We start from the raw sequence: 20,458 nt of genomic DNA, 5'->3' as shown, positions 1-20,458 counted from the left end.
AACATTATTTGTTGAAATTGTTTTGGAATCTGAAATAAGTCCCATTGTGGGGTTTTCAACATTTCTAACATAAAATGTTGCAGTTTTCAGAAAATGTTATTACTTCTGATTATTACCTGTTCTTTCTTTGTGTTTTGTAAATCAGGGTATCTCAGCTACTATCTAACTTGCAACTAAATTTATCTACAAATATATTACCTCCTGAAGTCAGATAACACAATGCTCCCTTATTTTGGCAGCAAATCATACCAATGGCAGAAAGAAAACTAATAGAAATCACGACCTGGTCTGGACCACTACTATCCCTTCTCTACCTACTCACTCTGTGAACCAGCAGATCTTATTGAGAATGATCCTTAATCTCCCTGTTCACCCCCATTGGCTTTGAAGATAGAATCCTACTGGTCACACATGGATACTGATGAGTCATGGATGGAGGCTTAGGTATTATATGGGCCAATAACCTACTTTTATTTATTGGATTTTTAAAAAATAACTCTTTACTATAGGAATTATTACATAAGTCCCCTGCTTCTCTCTATTAACCACCTCCAAACCACTCTCCGCCATCCCCTGGCCCCAGGCCCTCTCCATCCCACTGTCTAAGTCCATGGATTATGCACATATGCATATAAGATCTTCAGAATAACCTACTTTTGATTCAGAGCTTTAGGTTAACTGGCTTCCATATGAGGCAAAATTTAAAATATTTTGAAACCTGAGGTAAATTCAAATCACTTGGGCATGTTTCAATGTTATGGCAAAGAGATCACTGGAGGAGCCAACCTCAGTTATGGAATCTCAGGCGGGGTGTTGCCCACTACTCTGGGAATTGTGACATGGGACCTTCCACTATCTGAACAAAGATTCTCTGTAGGATTTAAAGTGAACCTAAGGTACAGGACTGGTAACAAAGGAGAAAGGAATGTCTGGCCTTTTCCTGAGGCTTTATTTGAACCTTTATTTGACAGCTCAGAACGGGTCTGACTAACACCTGCAAGCAGAAAAATACAAACAAGAAGCTCAAAGGTAAGTAGTCCACAAAGGTCCCGGCAAGGAAGTGAGCACCATGTAGGCTTTCCAGTGTGTGTGTGTGTGTGTGTGTGTGTGTGTGTGTGTGTGCGTGTGTGTGTTCGTGTGTGTGTGAGAGAGAGTTGGGGGAAGACTTTGAGCTTTGAGTGCTAAAGCTAGGAGGCTCAGCTACCAATATAAGATGGTGGTAATTGAAATAGTGGCTTAGTATAACAGCATATGGATATGAACTAATAAAAAGCTGTGACCCTCAAATCCAAGAGAGAATGAACATGAAGACTCAGGAATCTGGATCAGCAAGGACAATCCAGGAGCAAAGATCAATCATGACTACAGGACCAGTTTCAGTGGCACGACTGCAGCAATAAGATCAAAGGAAATGACAGAACAATTAGAATGTCCTCTTTTTACCTCTGCATCTGACTTGTGAAAGAAGATTGTCTCCCTTGGACTTAGGGAATCCCTTATGTTCCTAAAGAATTCAAGGGGAAGAGTAGGCGATAACCTCCAGAAAACACAGATATTTCTACTAAAGAGAACAAGTCAAAATCGCACATAATGAATTAGAAAAATCAGAGATGAGACTTTATTTGTAATCACATGCATAGAGGTTCTACTTGGAGTGAAATGGATAAAGATCTTAAAAGTTCTGAGATAAGAGTCTGGCTCATTGCTCATCCTAACTAGTTGAGCCTTTGCTGGTTTCTGGCTGAAGACGACAGTAACCCACTGCTATTCCTAAACTGCCTGAACTAAACTATGAAATCTCACCTGGTACATAGGAAGGAACAGGGAAGCTATTTTAAACCTCAATTTAGTCATAAACACCATTTTAAAACAAACACGAATTAGCACCACTCACAAAAGCATATTCTTCGAAAGTCCACCTACAGTTACCTTGAGAAAAGACATCAGTACCTTGCTGAAGAGGAAACCTGGTTGTACTTGTGGACTCATCATTTCTAGCAAGCCTGAGGGCTGTGCATGTAACACAGAGATCACTTCCCTCTCAGCATCTTCAATACAGCTAACTATTTAAACAGTGAATTTGGTGTACTCCCCGAGTTAATGCCCTGTGTGTCTGTCTAGAGTGGCCCATTTACATGCCAAAGTGCTCATCTTTGTGGGTTACCTCAAAGGCCAAAATGAAGGGACAAAATGGATGCCTCTTGCCCCACTTGCGTATTGCTAATTTAAAGTCTAACCTATAATCAACTATGCTGAGGTCACTAGTCTGAAGTAGGGAAAGATTTAATGAAGATCCACCACTGGCTAGGATTTTAAACACATGCTAATGTACAATAAGGTGTTTTTTATTAATTAACTAGAGGCCCGGTTCATGAAATTTGTACATGGGAGGGTTGCCGGTGCACCCCCTCGGAATCTGGGACTGCTGGCTCCTAATCGCACACCTGCCTGTCTGCCTGATCGCTCCTAACCACTCGCCAGCCTGCTTGATTTCCTCTAACCACTCTGCCTGCCTGCCTCATTGCCCCTAACCACTCAGACTGCCTGTCTGATCATCCATAATCGCCTCTGACTCAGACTTCGCTGCCGTGGCTTCGTCCAGAAGGGCATCCGGAATGATGTCCAGAAAGTTGGTCAGCTGTTCAGTCTAATTAGCATGCTATGCTTTTATTATTATAGATTGCTGGACTTCCTTAAACTCTTGAAATTTCACATGACTTTGATTCTGAATATAGATAAATGGAGAACCCTGGAGCTTGCAGAAGTAGAAAAAATAACACACTGAAAGAAACACCAAAAAAAAAAGCAGAGAAGAAGTAAAAATCATTGAAAGTCATGGAAGAGGAAGAAAGGACTAGGAAAAAAGAAAAAACTTCACACAGGTAGGCAAAGGTACCATCCTGAAAAGAAACCAGACTGGGAAGTCAGTAATTCGAGACATCAATTAGAAATATCTTCTAAATACACTCTGAGTTAAATTAACATAACATGGTCTATACAAAGATATTCTTTACTTACAGATAAATAATTCATCTCAAGAAGAATAGATATTATTGTACCTAAAAATGCTTTCCTGATTAGGCCTTGCATAAGTAAAAACTTTGGTTCTGTGGCCATAGCTAACTGAAATGGGCTCTAAAAGGTTTGGTGAGAAGAACAAGGTCGTATTTACCAATACAATTGTCAAGGATAGTAAGTTAAATGCTTGGACTAGCCTGGCCTCTCAGAAAAACTCCTTATCAGAGTTAACACACAAGCAGATTTCACTGAGCTGATGTGATTCTCATATGTATCTCCATGCCAGTGGTACACAGGAACTTATCAGTGTATGTTGAGGGACAACACAGTAGATTTGGGAGCCAAGCTAGTTGACAGTCAAATCATGGGTCAGCAACTTGCTAACTATGAAATCATGGGTCAATGCATCCACCTCCCTGAACCACAGTTGCCTCATTAATAAAAAATAGGCTAAATAGCACACCTCCTTTGCAGAGTTATTATGATGACTATATTACACAAATTCATTACATAAAATAGGGTCTAGTCCACAGGAGAACACTCTAGAAATGGTAGTTTCTATTCTCAGCATTCCCTAAGTTAACATATAATTTTTAAAAATCCATAAAATGTTACCTGTTTAAAGAGCCTTCTGCAGAGATCTCATCCACTATTAAAGAAAAAATTAAAATACATTTTAAAACAATAATAAAAAACGCAGGTATTTAAAAGTCCCCAACTAATGTTTTGTTGGAAAATATTCCTTTGGGACCACACCTGAAGACTATACTAGAGTGAATATTAATGATAGTATGGGTAGGCCTTTAATACATTAAGAACATTTACTTTCTCTTTTTCAATGCAAGAAGAAAAAGAATGGGATCTATCAAAATCGGATCTACCTACCTTTAAACTATGTACAATGAATATCATTCTAATCAAACCCCATCAGACAGAAAGAAAATGATATTATTAGTGCAAATAGAATCATAGAATAACAGTATCAAACGTACATAACATGAGTTTTCTGGACTCCCTCCTTTTAGAGTAGTTGGAAGAGAGTATATTTATTTTGTCCTAACACATACAGCTTCTCCAGCTCTTCAGTGAAGCCTAGCCAGTTTCGGATGAAACGGTCCATCACCAGGAAGCTTGGTTGATAGGCCCTCCATTTTGCAGCACAGCAAAACATAGGAACCAAACTCTTTCTGCCCCATTTCCAATTGCAAAATAAGTATGAGAGACCTTGGGATTCCAATTGTATAAAGTAGAACTACTTGAGATTGTCTCCTTTCATTGTGAAAGTCTCTCTGGACCCACCTCATAGAGAAGGATGGTCCAAACAGTCAGTGCTCTGCAGTAGTGTGTGAGGTCATTTTTCTCAACCTTCCCCATTAGGTGTCTAATAGAGAAATCATGCTACCTGAGTGCATATGGCACATGTCATCAGAGCCTAAGCTAAAGAACAACAACAGAAAACCACAAAGGACAAAAAACATCTTGGATAAATGCATCCAATTACCTTGAAATTTTAATTTTTTAAACACTCAAAAAGATACCTACGGTATGATGCCAACTATACAACATTCAGGAAAAGATAAAGCTACTATCACTGGTGTCCACTGTTTAGGGAGAAGGGGTGGATGAATAAGCAGAGCATAGAGGATTTTTAAGGGAGTGAAAGGATGGTATATGATACTGTAATGGGGGATACATGTCATCATACATTTGTCAAAACCCATAGAATATACAACAGCAAGAGTGAACGTTAATGTAAACTATGGACTTTTGTTGATACACCGCTCTATTACAGGATGTAAAATGAGCGAGGCTGTTTGTGTAGGGGATGTGGAGGTTATGGGAACTCTCTGTACTTTCCCCTCAATATTGCTGTGATCCTAAAACTCATCTAAAAGCTAAGAATTATGAAGTTTTCTTTAAAAATAGGTATTTGCTGAAACTACTATTAGCATATATCAACATAGTAATGCTATTTTCAAGACATAGTCACCTTAGAAATTAATATGAAGATCCAAGTATCAGAATATGGGTATTGAAAGATGTAGTAGCATGGAACAGACCTTCAAACTACAGAGGGAAGGCTAGGGAGGGTGAAGGGGAGGCCTAGGAGATGAACCAGAGGACTTGTATGCATGCATATATACATAACCAATCAACACGGACAATAGGGGGATGAGAGCATGTGATGGGGGCAGAAGCAGGCAGGGAGAGATCAAGGGGGGAAAAGGAGACATATGTAATACTTTCAACAATAAAGAATTTTAAAAAGAATAAGGGTGTTATCCCCACAATAAAGTGAAGCATATGGAAATACATAAATAAAGCCAATAATTATAATTGTATACTAGGGCAAGAAAATAACTGATAAATACGGTTGAATATCTTGTTTTATCATTATAAGTGGGGAGTTAGTGCAATATCAACTGAATCATCCATGTAATTAAATGACACTTTTTATTCTAATTTTAATACAGAAATTGTCATACAGATTTTATCTAAACATTACCTTGAAACATTAATTGGATGAAAAGGAAAGTTTATAATTGCCTGATATTGCACTAGTAATTTATGTATAAATAGCTATTAAATACTCACTAAGAGTAATAATAGTAACCAACATTGCAAGCAATTATGGATGATGCAACTGAAACCAGTGCCATGTTATATTACAATATTACTTGCTTTAAAAATAAATTTTCAAGTCAACACCAAAAATTCATTCAAGGCTATAACTGCTGTGCAGAAAATTTTCATGCCGCAGGACTAAGACTCCTATCCATAGAAAGTCCTGCTTAAAAGGCTACCCTTCAGTTGGAGTCTGAAAACCTGAATCTGGGGAGGGTTTCCTCATTTCCCTAACTGAGAAGAGTGGCCCCCTGTGCCTAAATACTTCCTACAACCTACAGGGTTCGTGACAAACACTTGCTCTCCTTCTGGGAATCTAGAATTTAGGTACAGGCTATGGGGCAGATGCCCATGTGACTATAGTGACATAAAAACTTTGGCACTGAGTCTAACCAGACTGGTAGATGACACAGTTCACGTGTGTTGTCAGAATTTGACCCTGGAGTAATGACGACCTCCTGGTAAGTCCACAGGGAGAGGACTCTTGGAAGCTTGTGCCTGGTGTCCTCCACCCTTTGTCACACACACACACCAATTCTCTTTGGGGACTTTCCTTTGGACTTTTACTGTAATAAATCTCAGGTATGAGAACAACTATATGCTAAGTCCTGTAAATTTTTCTAGTGAATAAACAAACCTAGGTGTGGGTTTAAGAACCTCTAACAAAATTGCATTATGTGGAATTGTTATTATTTGGGTTGATATATTATACATGATTACAGTCAGAAGCTGATTTCACAGAATACCTGTCTTTGATTTTGTTTCGGTTTGTGGTGATTTAGGAGATTCCTGTAGATTCATAGCTATTGGAATAAAGGCAGAAAAGGGATGAATGAAACAATGATGTCAGAAAATAATATGAAACAAGAAACAGTACTTTTACTCAGAATAGAAAATACAGGATCCTAATGATTGACAACAAGTTCTATAGCATGAACGTTCCAATAAAGAAAAGAAAAAAATCACACTGACAATTCTCTCCAACTAAACACGTTTGAATTCCTCTTTACAATAACTGTAGAAAAGTAAAAATGATCACATATTCCAAAATAATGTTCTAGTGATTACAAAGTTCTTTTTATTTGTTCCTAATCTTTTTTTTTTTAAATGTTATTAAACTAAAACCATGGCTCACCTATTAAAGGCAGTTCTTGACAGGACAAGTCAAAAAGTCAAAAAAATTGTACCCAAAATGTACATATCCATGGATATTCTATGAAACTCAACATGTATGGCCCAGCCAGCATGGTTCAGAGATTGAGTGCTGACCTGTGAACCAGAAGGTCAAGGTTGGATTCCCTGTCCGGGCACATGCCTGGGGTGCAGGCTCAATCTCCAGTACAAGGCCTACAGTAGGCAGCCGACCCATGAATCCCTCACATCAATGTTTCTATCTCTCTCTCCCTCTCCCTTCCTCTGAAATCAATACAAATATATTTTAAAATAACTCAACATGTATGGAAAAGTACTGGTCTTTGCTCTTGAACTGTTGTTCTTTCCTGCTCCTCTGACAAAGTCCTATTCTTCACGTCCAATCTAAATGCCAGTGCACTGACTGGAAGCCTATGAATCACCTAGGATTTCTCTCTCCCTGATCACTCTTCACTTGCAATCATCACGAAATCATATGACCTAGACCTCTCTACTCCCTCTGCTTTTACTTTGCTACTGTCAGCAGCCCTAGTCAAACATGGGCTCTTAACAGGTGGCTGTGACATGGGGGAAAATACTAACAACTGTTATTGTTCCTCCTTAAATTATTAATATTTTGAAAGCAAAATGAATAAAAATGACATAGACCTATAAAAACTCCAACATTTTAAGTGGAATAAATTGAGCTTCCTGACACATTTAGCATGGATGGATGGAAACTTCATAATGGACTGATGCTAGTCCAAAAAGTCAAGAGCTAGTTTCGTCTCCCAGTCTCTTTACGTGGTTTCTTCCATCTGTTCTCTACATGAGGGTTCATCAAACTAGGGCCCACAGGCCAAATAGAAGCTGCCATCTGGTTTTTCAAATAAAGTCTCACTGGAACATAGCTGTGCCTACTCAGTTGCAAATTCTCTAGAACCGCCCTCACACTGCAATAGCAGACTTGAGTAGATAAGGCAGACCACATGGACTAAAATCAGGCCCTTTTCAAGGAAAACTTTGCTATCCCTGCTTCATATCACAACCAGAGGGCCCTAATCAAACCTAATCTTATTACTTTTCTGCTCAAAACTCCAATGCATCCCTGCAGTATGCACTGCTGGCTCCCTGCCTCAGTCTTCATTCTTGCTGGAGAACCACATCTCTATCTGGACATTGACTGTCCTGATACACAAAGAAGGTGGCATCTCCCCAGCTCCAAAAAGGGAAGTGATTATACTGAGCTCATCACAGTACCTACTTTACCAATAACTGGTTTAGGAATGAGCATGTGATATAACTCAGGCCTATAAAACTTTAGAGGGAGTCAACTGAAAGTCTGTCCCTTTTCTCCCTATTTAACAGAAACATATAGGCCAGGCCAGTGTGGTTCAGAGGCTTGAGCATTGTGCCCTGCATTAAGAGGTCACTGGTTCGATTCCCAGTCAGGGCACAGGCCGGGTTGCAGGCTGCTTCCCCAGCAGGGGCAGCAGGTAGCAGCTTATCGAAATGATGTTTCTCTCATTGATGTTTCTATCTTACTTTCCCTTTCCCTTCCTCTCTCTCTAAAAATAAATAAAAACATATTTTTAAAACAATTACAGGAAACACATAGCTCAACATCACTAATCAGGAATATACAAATGAAAGCCATAATGAAGTACCAGCTCATTCCTCTCAGAATGGCTGTCACCAAAATATAAATGGAAAACAAGTGTTGGCGAGGATATGGAGAACAGAGAAAGCCTCATGCACTGTCCATGTGATTGTAAATTGGTACAGTCACGGTGGAAAGTAGCACAGAGCTATTTCAAAAAACTGGAAATACAACTGCCATTCCAGTTCTGGGTGTTTATTGTACAGAAACATACACAGGAATTTGAAAAGATATCTGCATCCCTAATGTTCACTGCAGCATTAATTACAGTAGCCAGGATATGGAAGCAACCTAGGTGCCCTCCATAGATAAACGAATAAAGAAGATGTGGGATGTGTGTGTACATATACAGAAAGAAAGAAATATTACTCAGACATAAGTAAGAATGGACTCTTGCCATTTATGGCAACATTGATAGACCAAGAAGGTGCTATGCTAAGTTAAATCAGAGAGAGAAAGTCAAACACCATAATGTCTCTCTTACAGGTGCAATCTAAAACACCAGAAACAGACCCCATGGCCACAGAGAATAAACTGATGGTTGCCAGAGGGTAGTGAGTTGAGGATTTGGATGAAAAGGAAGAATATGAATAAGCAGTGCAAACTTCCAGTTATAAAATATATAAGCCACAGGGATCTAGTGCACAGCACAGGGAGCGTGTCAAAGTTGCGATAACTTTGCACAGTAAGATGGTTATCATTTGCTTATCATTGTGAACACATCATGAGAAACATAAATTACTCTGTCATATACCTGAATGTAATCTATTGTTGGCCAAATATATTTTAACAAAACAAAATTATAAAAGAAAAAACATCTAGTCCTTTCTGTGGTACTAAAGACTTTCATAAGGCTGCCTTAGCTACATATATACCTCATTCCCAACCATTCCCTTAACGCACATTGGGCCCCATCAAAAGAGTACTGCTCCTAAATCCCTCAAAGCTCATGTGTACACCTTAGCCCTTGCTCTGCTGCTCCTGCTGTCAAACATGTAATCTCTATAAAGATTCCTCCTGCCAAACATCACCGTCTGTCTCGTTACCTGGCAAACCTATTTGTGTTCGTTACTTTAAAACACACCCACCAATGCAGACTGGTGCAGCCTCTGTGGAGAACAGTATAGAGCCTTCTCAAAAAACTGAAAATGGAACTCTCATTTGACCAGTGAACCCACTTCTAGGAATATATCCCAAGAAACTAGAAACACCAACCAGAAAGGATATATACACCCCTATGTTCATAGCAGCCCAATTCACCATAGCTAAGATTTGGAATCAGCCTAAGTGCCCATCAGCAGATGAATGGATTAAAACACTGTGGTACATCTACACAATGAATACTACGCTATTGTAAAGAAAATAAATAAATAAAAGGAATTCTTATCATTTGCAACAGCATAAGTGGAACTGGAGAGCATTGGTATAATGCAAAATAAGCCAGTCAGAGAAAGATAAATACCACATGATCTCACTCATTTGTGGAATATAATGAAAAACATAAGCTGATAAACAAAAACAGATCCAGAGACAGAGAAGCACTGATCAGACTGTCAAACCTCTGAAGGTAGGGGAGAGTGGGGGCAAGGGGGAGCGATCAAGCAGAGGACTTGTATGTATGCATATAAGCCTAACCAATGGACACAGACACCAGGGGTGAGAGACGAGAGGGGGTTTGGGGGGAGGGCATTGGGGGGTAAGGACACATATGTAATACCTTAATCAATAAAGAAAAAAACAACAAAAACATACCCACTTTTTAATTTATTTTTGAAGATTTTAAAAGAATTCATTAGAAAGACGAGGAGAGACAGGGAGAGAGAAGGAGTATTGGTTCCACTTATTTATGCATTCATTAGGTGATTCTGATATGAGCCATAACCAGGCAGCAAAACCACAACCTTGGCATATCAGGAACAGCACTTTAAGCAACTGAACCACCATGCCAAGGCCTCACCCACATGTTTAAAACTTTAGTTCTCATCATGGACTTAAAGAGGCTGGCATCCTACATGCCAATACAAAAGAATAAATAAGGGTAATTATAAGCTCCTAGTGCACTCTGGCAGCTAGTAGCACTGAATGAAGTAATGTGAATAATAGAAGTGACAATGATACTAACAAGCTCTTAGAGGGCAAGGACTGTGTTGTTAAAATGTTCCCATTCTGCAACATCAGAATAACACTGAGCACCTAAAAGACACCTGAGAGTTAAATAGCAGACCATTCAGTGGACAAATGAATGACTTATTTTTGACATTTTCTTTGAAAATTCTGTTAAAAAAACAACAACACAGAAATGAACCAGGGACAGCTCTCTCATATTATGCACACCTTCAAGGTCAAAACGCTAGTCCATCCTTGTATTTCCTATAACTTGCAAACCAACCTACACAAGTCCTCTGATAAAGGTCCACTAAGTCCAAGGTGTCCTCAAACATTTCCAATTGCACACATTGGGTAGCACACTGTGCCACATCTGGGTAGCACACTGGCATTTTTGTTATTGTGAAACACCTTTGTACTTTTTTTAAAAAATATATTTCATTGATTTTTTACAGAGAGGAAGGGAGAGGGATAGAGAGTTAGAAACACCGATGAGAGAAAAACATTGATCAGCTGCCTCCTGCACACCCCTTACTGGGGATGTGCCCGCAACCAAGGTACATGCCCCTGATCAGAATCGAACCCGGGACTCCTCAGTCCACAGCCTGATGGTCTATCCACTGAGCCAAACCAGTTAGGGCTATTATCATTTCCTGAGTCCCAGGTTGGGCTCTTTGAATAGTTATTATCATTACCTACTGACCAATGGCTACAGAGCATCATATTCTAGAGAAATTACAATAATCCAACTAATTAAGTCAACATATCTCATTCTGTTTTGAGTTCTGAGCAATGAAGCTGATAATAGTGAGACCTTGTTGGTATAATATGTCAAATCCACAATGCTTCTCTACAGGCATTTTCTTTCTGACTTCAGTACTATGGGTAGAACTCTTTTAAGAAACAATCTCATTGGGATGTTGCACACTGGCTAACTGCTGTAACTCTTATGGTTTGCTGTTTCTTTGTGGTACCCAAAAAATATTGTTGCGTTTCTAGTTTTAGTTACTTTTTTAGTGAGACAAATCCCTATGTATTACCAAGTGTTCATTTACTACATGTAATCCATTTGCTATAAAAACTAAAGGTAAGATCCATTTTTAGAAAAAGTCCAATTTGTTATCATGTGAATACAGTAGAAACATACAACATCTTTTTTTTTCTTTAAATATATTTTATTGATTTTTTACAGAGAGGAAAGGAGAGAGATAGAGAGTCAGAAACATCGATGAGAGAGAAACATCAATCAGCCGCCTCCTGCACATCCCCCACTGGGGATGTGCCCGCAACCCAGGTACATGCCCTTGACCGGAATCGAACCTGGGACCTTTCAGTCCGCAGGCCGACGCTCTATCCACTGAGCCAACTGGTTTTGGCACAACATCTTAAATTATGATTTTTTTCTTTTTTACATAAAGGTATCATATAGGATTTTAGGGGTCAGTTCTAAATAAATGAATTTCGTTCCAAATAATATTGCACCAGATTTTAAATTACCTACAATTAACTTTGTTAATAATACTGAATACTATGCTGTTAAGAAATACATTGAGAAAAACTATATATGCACCTTACATATTGTTTTGTATTTTTACAGTGTTCTTCCATTATCAAAACTTTCCTACTCTTACTTCATCTATGTTAGGGGCACCAAGAGTAATTCAGTATTTGAAGTCTTACCAAGATTGCTACTTTGAAATGTTTCGGGTCTTCTTTCTTCTTTATGTTCATAAATTAGTGGTTGCTTCCTATGTACAAAAAATGGTGATAAATAGTATTACTCTCTTAATATCAACACAAAATATTTTCCAAATATACTAAATTCATAGAATATTTCACATAATATCAGAACTAATATTAAAACTTTAATTATACCATACACTTTAAATACGTAAGTTCTACAAGTGTGTTATGAAGCATGTAATTAAAGAAAATAAGGTGTAATAGTCATGACTTCAGGGCAGTATAGTTCAGTGAATCAATTAGAGTTAGTTTGACATATCATAAATGTCTTGAACTCACACATCCTAGTTCTATAACCCATAGCCATTTGTTCTCAAATGAGTCATTTTTTTTGTCTCAAGACCCTCCACTACAAAATAAGAATCTTATTACCTTATTAAGAAGGTTGTTAGGAGGATGAAATGAGATAAGACAGCAAAATGACATGATCAGAAAAATAGTGAAAGAAAGAAAACAATCTAGTTATGAACTTTATTTGTCGAAACTATTTTGGAATCCCAAATCAACCCCAATGTGGGCTATTCATGGCTTCTAACATTCAAATGCTGCAGTTTTCAGATGTTATGAATTCTGGTTGTCACCTGTCCTCACCTGGTGGTCTGTACCTCATGCATCTCAGCTGCTATGTAACTGGCAGCTGAGTGTTTGTACAAACACGTGACCTCCTGCAGTCAGACAGCACCTCCCTCCCTGTATTTCTGCAGCGAATCACCAGCAGCAGAAAGGAAACTAACAGAAGCCAGGACAACTATTCCTCCTCTACCTGCTCTCACTGTGAGCCAGCAGATCTTCATGAGAACGACGCTTACTCTCCCTGTCCACCCCAACTGGCTTGGAAGATGCAATCCTACTGGTCACCCACGGATACTGATGAGTCATGGATGGGCCCTTAGCAATTTTAAGGACCAATAACCTACTTTTGATTCAGAGCTTTCTGTTGACTGGCTTCCATGTGAGGCATAATTTAAATTTTGAAACCTGAGGTAAAGTTTCATTGTTATGGCAAAGAGATCATTTGAGGGGACAACCTCAATTATGGAACCTCAGGCAAGCTGGTGCTCACTATTCTGGAAAGGCCTTATGCGACCTTCCACTCCCTAAACAAAGATGCTCCACGAGATAGAGAGTGGCCTTGGAGTACAGATCTGGTAACACAGGACAAAGGAACGTCTGGTCGTCTCCTGCAGCCTTATTTGAATCTCTCTGGCAGCTTAGGATGGTCCCAACTAACACCCTCTTCTTCTATCCGAAGTGCTTCCTGTTTCACTGTCCCCAGCTTCAATAAATGTACTCTCCAAATAAAATTTTTAAAAGAACAAACTATTGTACCTTTTTCTCTGATCGTCTTTTGCAGCTCTGCTTTCTAGTAATTCCACCATTTCATCATTGTTTGCAAGTTTAGCAAGTGCAAGTGGTGTGAGGTCACTCTGTAAGCAGCAAAAACAATTTATAATTTAAGAAATTACATATATCCAAATTGAATATTAAAAATTATGAAAGATCCTCTGAACTTACACATATAATATAGAAAGTAAATAAAAAGCATCCAATTTTTTCCCTGGCCAGTGTTACGCAATGGCTGGAGTGTCAGCCTGCACATGGAAGGGTTGGGAGTTAGATTCCCATTCAAAGGCAAGTCCCTGGTTGCAGGTTGGATCCCCAGCCCTATGGGGGGTGGGCACCCAATCGATGTGTCTATGTGTCTCTCACACATAGATGTTTCTCTCTCTCTCTCTCTCTCTCTCTCTCTCTCTCTCTCTCTCTCTCATCTGTTCCCTCCCTCCACTCCACTCTCTCTAAAATCAATGGGGAAAACTATCCTCTGGTGAGAATTAAAAAAAAAAAAGCCCCTTTCTTCTCACCTCTGTGCAGTCACTGACTGTTCTTCCCTTTAAAATGCCCTCCATTCTCCCTTCAACAGATTAACTGCAACATCATTTGTCAAATCTCACTTCCAACATTTACAGTACGGGTGCCAAGAATCTGTGTTCCTATCGTGCTATCCTGTTGTTATTTTGTTGCCTGTGGACTGGGGCTTCCTCTTCCCTCTTGCACTCACCCAGCTCCCCTTGCTGGGTACTGGGCCTCCTCCTCCCACCCATCCCCAGCAGCACCATTTCCTAAGCCCCTGGCAGCACAGCAGCCAGTCCCCAGCATCACTTCACTCCCCCAGGCCTTCAGCCTTAGTGGGCTCTGAGCCTATCTCCCACTCCCAGGCACTAACAGGAAGTTCTTCCTTCTGGGGTGGAAGGGAGACAGAGCTTTGCCCCCTACGGTGGACACTACATTTCCCCAGCCCCCTGATTGGGCTTTGGAGTGTTTCCATGGTGACAGGGCCTGATATATTACATTCAGTATATGTATGTGAGAAAGAAAATGCTTGTGCCCAGCTGGTGTGGCTCAGTGTTTGAGTGTAGACCCAAGAACCTAGAGGACATGGTTGATGAGAGGTCAGGGCACATGCCGGATTTGTGGGCTCAATCTTCAGTAGGGGATGTGCAGGAGGCAGCCAATGGGTGAGTCTCTCTCATCATTGATCATTGATGTTTCTCTCTCTCTCTTCCTTCCTCTCTCAATACAAAAATACTTTTTTTTAAAAAAAAAAAAAGATGCCTTTAACTAAACTAAACACATGTATTTCAAATATTTAATAAATAAGGTTACTTGAGCTATACCTTGTTTCTCACTTCAGTATTTGCCTTGCACACAAGCAGCTTTTCCACTATAGCTTTATTGTGACCAAGGACAGCATAGTGCAGAGCGGTGTTGCCATCGTTGTCCATTGCATTCGGATCTGCACTAGAGTCTAGCAGAATAGCTGCACATTTCACATTCTGATATTGTAGGGCCTGTCAGTGTTATGCCAAGAAAGAGATTATAAGTTCTAGGAACCAAAATAAACATTTCACAATTTCACCAATGACTTTTAGATAAATGAGATGAATTGAATTTTATTCTAAATAATTAAATGAACCCCATCTCATGTTGACATAGTTGGCGAGTGCATACCTGAATCAGAGCTGTCTTTTTCTCACTGTCACGGAGGTCCAATAGGCATTGTCTCTCTATTAAGAGTCTCACTATCCTTGAACGGCCATAGGCACAGGCCACATGGAGAGGAGTCCTATGGGAGTCAGAGGACTCGTTAGGAAATTAGAGGGCACTATCTCAAAACATAAATTATCCATGTAATTGTAAACATTTATCCCTATGATTCAAAACAAATATGTCGTTTTCTTCTGAAAACAGTACACTATTTATTAATTCTTGTTTCTCTCCACATTAATGAAGGAGCAGCCTATTTGACTAGAGGGAGCATGACCTGGGAATTCAGTTCAACTTGAGTCTGATCCTATTTTAACTGTCACTTATTAGCTATCACTTGGCCTTAATTTCCTCATCAACAAAATGGAGATAAAAATAATTATTTCCCAGGACACCACTGTTTGCTTAATGGGAATCTATGCAAAGTGTTTACTATAGTTCTTAGCACACACAAAAAACTGGCAAAATAATTGTTAGATAATATTAGTATCATTATTACTATTACTGCCACTTTATAAAGACAACATTTCAATTAAGTAAAATGATATCATTACATCTATTCTGCAGACCTGTTTTAAGGATCAGAAAGAAGACAGTATTTCAATGATTCTAACATGCTTATCTTCTCACACTTTAACATTTCTGACTTTGGAATCCAATTTTTAATTCAGAATGTGTTAAAACTTATTGACAGCATTAAAAAATTTTAGTGATACATAAAATACTGGCATCATTCCATCCATGGTACCTTACATTAAGTGAAATAATGGTGAATACAACAGAGCTCTTGCAGTTCTAATCAATGGTTGGCATTTAAATAAATTTTAGTTCTTAAAAAACTTGTGGGGGAAAGAGGACTAAAAAAGCAAAATAATAATTTTTTAAAGTAATTTGATGTTCAAGAAAACTTAAGCCAAAGGAAATGCAGGATTCAAATAAATAGGATGATTCATTTTGTCCAATATTTGAATGTACAGATTGTATGGAAAACAGATGTTCCCAATGATCAATATTATTTGATACTATTATACTTTTCAAAAGGGCAAGAAAAGGTCTTACAATTTCCTACCTTCAAAAATACTTTTGTTTGAAACCAGGGAGAAAAAAGCTTCAACTGTGACTAAGTCCTAATACTTTCATTTTCAGTTTCTCATTTTGCTCATATTGGCCAACATGAACATTTTAAGGATGAAAAAAGGGCCTGGTAGATAGACTGGAAGGGTCCTGTGTAGACTATGTCTGCTCCATAATAGATATTCAGGTTATGTTTCATGTAAAGATGGATTGAAAGAATGAATAAACATAGTGGGAGAGTTCAATATTTTTTAAGAAAACTTCTATAAGTTAAAATGACACTTCTGGAATAGGAATAATCACTGATATGTTCTATTTTTTAAAGAAATAAGCCAGTTAGAGAAAGACAAATATCACGTATCTCACTTATATGTGGAATCTAATGAACAAAATAAACTGATGAACAAAATATGTCCAGAGGTATGAATGCATGGAACAGAGTAACAGATCTCAGGGTGGAGATGGGGGAACAGGAAGAGATTAACCAAAGAACATATATACATATATTCATAAGCCATGGACAGAGACAGTAGTATGGGAAAAGCCTGTGGTGGGGTGGAGGCTGGGTTGAGGGGGACAAAAATGGAACAAATAGGAGACATCTGTCATAAATAAGACAAAAATAAATTATTTAACTTAAAAATATTTTTAATTAATTGTAGAGAAAGAGGGAGGAAGAGAGGGGAATGAGAGAGAGAAAAATATCTATGTGAAGGCGAAGCATCGATCAGTTCTCTCCCATAGGTACCCCGACCAGGGATCAAACCCACAATCTAGATATGTGTCCTGACCTGGAATGAACCTGCGACCTTTGAGTGTACTAGAGGGGTACCAGGCAACACTCCAACCAATGGAGTTATACTGGGCGCCATTTTTGATTTTCATAAGTACACAACTAAAATGATTAATCTATAATCATTTACATATTATGTATAGTAAAGCTATATAAAGTAAAACACATATGTGTGTAATTAGATGTATGCATACACTCTACAGGCACAGACAAAAAGCAGCCCAAGTGCCCATCAGCAGATGAGTAGATAAAGATGTAGTACATTTTCACCGTGGAATACTACGCTGCTGTACAAAAGAAGGAACTCTTATATGCTTGGTGACAACATGGATGGACCTAGAGATTATTATGCTGAGCAAAAATAAGCCAGTCAGAGAAAGACAAATACCATATGATCTCATTTACCTGTGGAACAAAATAAATTAACAAACAAATAGGACCAGAGGCATGGATACATGGAACAGTCTGACAGATCTCAGAGGGAGGGAGGGAATTGGGGGGACTCAAAGAGATTAGCCAAAGAACATATATGCATATTTGCATAGCCCATGGACACAGACAACTATGAAGTGAAGGCTGAAGGGGGCTGGGTGGAAAGGCACTAAGAGGGGGGAAAGGAAGGGGAACATCTGTAACAGTGTCAACAATAAAAATAAATGTAAAAAAGATTCCCTTTCCTTCTGAAGATACCAATCCTCAAAAGAATTTCAAAAATAAGTCCACAAAACAGGAAGTGAGCAATCAATTTTATCTGTGCAGGATTCATATTATTGCTCTTACCCAGGATGATTTCATTCATAATAATATTTACTGGAACTTTTGTACATGTTCATTGCAGAAATCAGATTTTTTTAAAGAAATGCTCATTTTTAATACAAATGCTCAGAAATAAATTTTATCTTATTTTGCACCTATTTTTGGCTAAGACAAGATCATAATCTGTTTGTGTGTATGTATAACCAAATTGATTTTTTTCTTATTATTATATTGCTCTTTTAAGCAGTGCTGAATGAAACAAACTATGTAATTTATCTAATTATTTCATAAAGATACTTTAGTATAAATAGAATTGATGGGTGTAGGGAATATACATATATTTTTAAATGTGGTACTCGGTACCAAATTGCCTATGGAAAAGTCAAAAGCAACTTAAACTTTAAGCAGCAGTATAAGGATAATCACTGGTCATCTTCACAAACCTTGTGGATGGAAAATATTATTTTCCTCTTTTAACTTAAATTCCTTTTCCTACCAAGGATACTAAGTACTTTTCCTGTGTCCATTGGTCACTTGCACATATCCAAAATGTACTTAATCTACTTTCAAGTTAGTTTTTTCTTGTTGATTTCAAAAACTTCTCTGTAACATGAAGACATTTTTTTTTTTTGCTCTGATACACATTCATTGCAAATATTTTGCTACTACTTTTGCTGTTACCCTGCTCATATTATTTTCTGACAGAGGGTTTGAATTTTTTATATTGCTCAATCAATCTCCTGAAATCTTGCTTTTGAAGTGTTTGTAATCATTTAAAAAAAAGTATAAATAGCCCTGACTAGTTTAGCTCAGTGGACAGTATATCAGCTAGGCACTGAAGGGTCTCAGGTTTTACTCTCTTCAAAGACACATACCAGGGTCGCTGGCTCAATCCCCAGTGTGGGGGCATACAGGAGGCAGCCAATCAATGATTCTCTCTCATCATTGATGTTTCTCTCTCCCTTCCTCTCAGAAATCAATAAAATATTTTTTTAGTAAAGAACATATACATGTACACTGATATAAAGTGATTATTAGATTTTACCTAAACAACTTTTAGCCTAGTAGTTGATCTACTATGGGAATTCTCTCTCTGTTTATTTAATTTTCTAAGGTGTGTAACATTATGGTATAAAAATGTGTACATCAAATATAAAATGCTGTATATATTCAATTTCATTTCAATTATTGATATATAGTTCAATCACTTAAAAGTTGTCAATAAAGCCCTAACCAGTGTGGCTCAGTGAATAGCGTGTCAGCCTATGGACTGAAGGGTCCCGGGTTGGATACCTGTCAAGGGCATGTGCCTTGGTTGCGGACACATCCCCAGTAGGGGGTGTGCAGGAGGCAGCTGATGGATGTATCTCTCATTGATTTTTCTAACTCTCTATCGCTCTCCCTTCCTCTCTGTAAAAAACTAATAAAATATTTTTTTAAAGTTGTCAGGAAAGTGTTCTGTAAGAGGAATTATGAGTGGGTCTTTATGTTTTGAGGCTCATAAAGTTGGTCTGAGCGCTATCCCCCAGGTTAGGTGTCCAGCAGGGAGGTGCTGCGGGGTCCCAGGAGGGAAGTCAGCCCAGAGCCCTGGCTGACAGGAGGCTGCTCTCCAGCTGCTGAGCCAGGCAAGGGCGTGCCTCTCCCAGGTCCACCCACCTCTTCCCAGGGCACCTCAGACCCCCAGCCTTGCAGTCCCAATTACCTGCGCTTCTTATCTCTTGAATTCAGGTCACTTATCCCGAAAAAGAGGATGTGCTTCAGGAGCTGCCGGCTGCCCTCTCTGGCTGCCTTGTGGATCACATTCAAATCTTTGTCTTGAAAGCTAGGCCTCCTGGGTTCCATGCGACTGTGCCCCTGGCTTGTAGGGGAGGCATTGGCCACACTGGTAGGGGAACCCATGGCCCTGCTGGTAGGGGAAACCAGGGCCCCCCTGGTAGGAGAGGTCTTGGTCTGGCAGGTAGGGGAGACCGTGGCCCCACTGGTAGGAGAGACCGTGTGCCCAGTAGTAGGGGAGACCATGGCCCCGTTGGTAGGGGCGACATTGGGCACGGCAACAGGGGTGTTCACAGCCACCATGATAGCATCCCTCAAAAAATGAGACAACTTTTTCCTGGTGGGGAGTCTAGGCTTCAGAGAAGCCTCACTGGTAGGGCAGATATTGGTCCCACTGGTAAGGGAGATCTTGGTCTGGCTGGGAGGGGAGACCGTTGTCCCACTAGTAGGGGCAACCATGGCCCCACTGGTAGGGGAGACCGTGGCCCCGCTGGTAGGGGAGACCGTGGGCCCAGTGGTAGGGGCGACCGTGGGCCCAGTGGTAGGGGAGACCATGGCCCCGCTGGTAGGGGAAACCATGGCCCCCCTGGTAGGACAGGTCTTGGTCTGGCAGGTAGGGTAGACTGTGGGGCCAGTGGTAGGGGAGACTGTGGGCCCAGTGGTAGGGGAAACCGTGGGCCCAGTGGTAGGGGAGACCATGGCCCCGTTGGTAGGGACGGCATTGGCCACGGCAA

The 20,458-nt window shown here is 39.5% G+C and overlaps 1 protein-coding gene across 1 annotated transcript; it reads right to left on the bottom strand.

Moving 5' to 3' along the window:
- Positions 1-791: 791 nt before the first annotated feature.
- LOC308529270 (uncharacterized protein) lies at positions 792-20,027 on the bottom strand (the record flags this gene model as incomplete). Its single annotated transcript, XM_081105266.1, has 7 exons — positions 792-994; positions 6,390-6,446; positions 12,221-12,288; positions 13,613-13,710; positions 14,959-15,132; positions 15,293-15,407; positions 19,654-20,027. 7 exons carry the CDS (start codon positions 20,025-20,027, stop codon positions 792-794), a joined length of 1,089 nt encoding a protein of 362 aa, XP_080961392.1.
- Between the last annotated feature and the right edge of the window lie 431 nt (positions 20,028-20,458).

The sequence above is a fragment of the Myotis nattereri genome (genome assembly GCF_964212035.1).
Source record: "Myotis nattereri genome assembly, chromosome: 1".
Classification (NCBI taxonomy): Eukaryota; Metazoa; Chordata; class Mammalia; order Chiroptera; family Vespertilionidae; genus Myotis; species Myotis nattereri.
The sequence above is the reverse complement of the archived record's forward strand: the minus strand, read 5'-3'. Positions and strand labels throughout refer to the sequence as shown.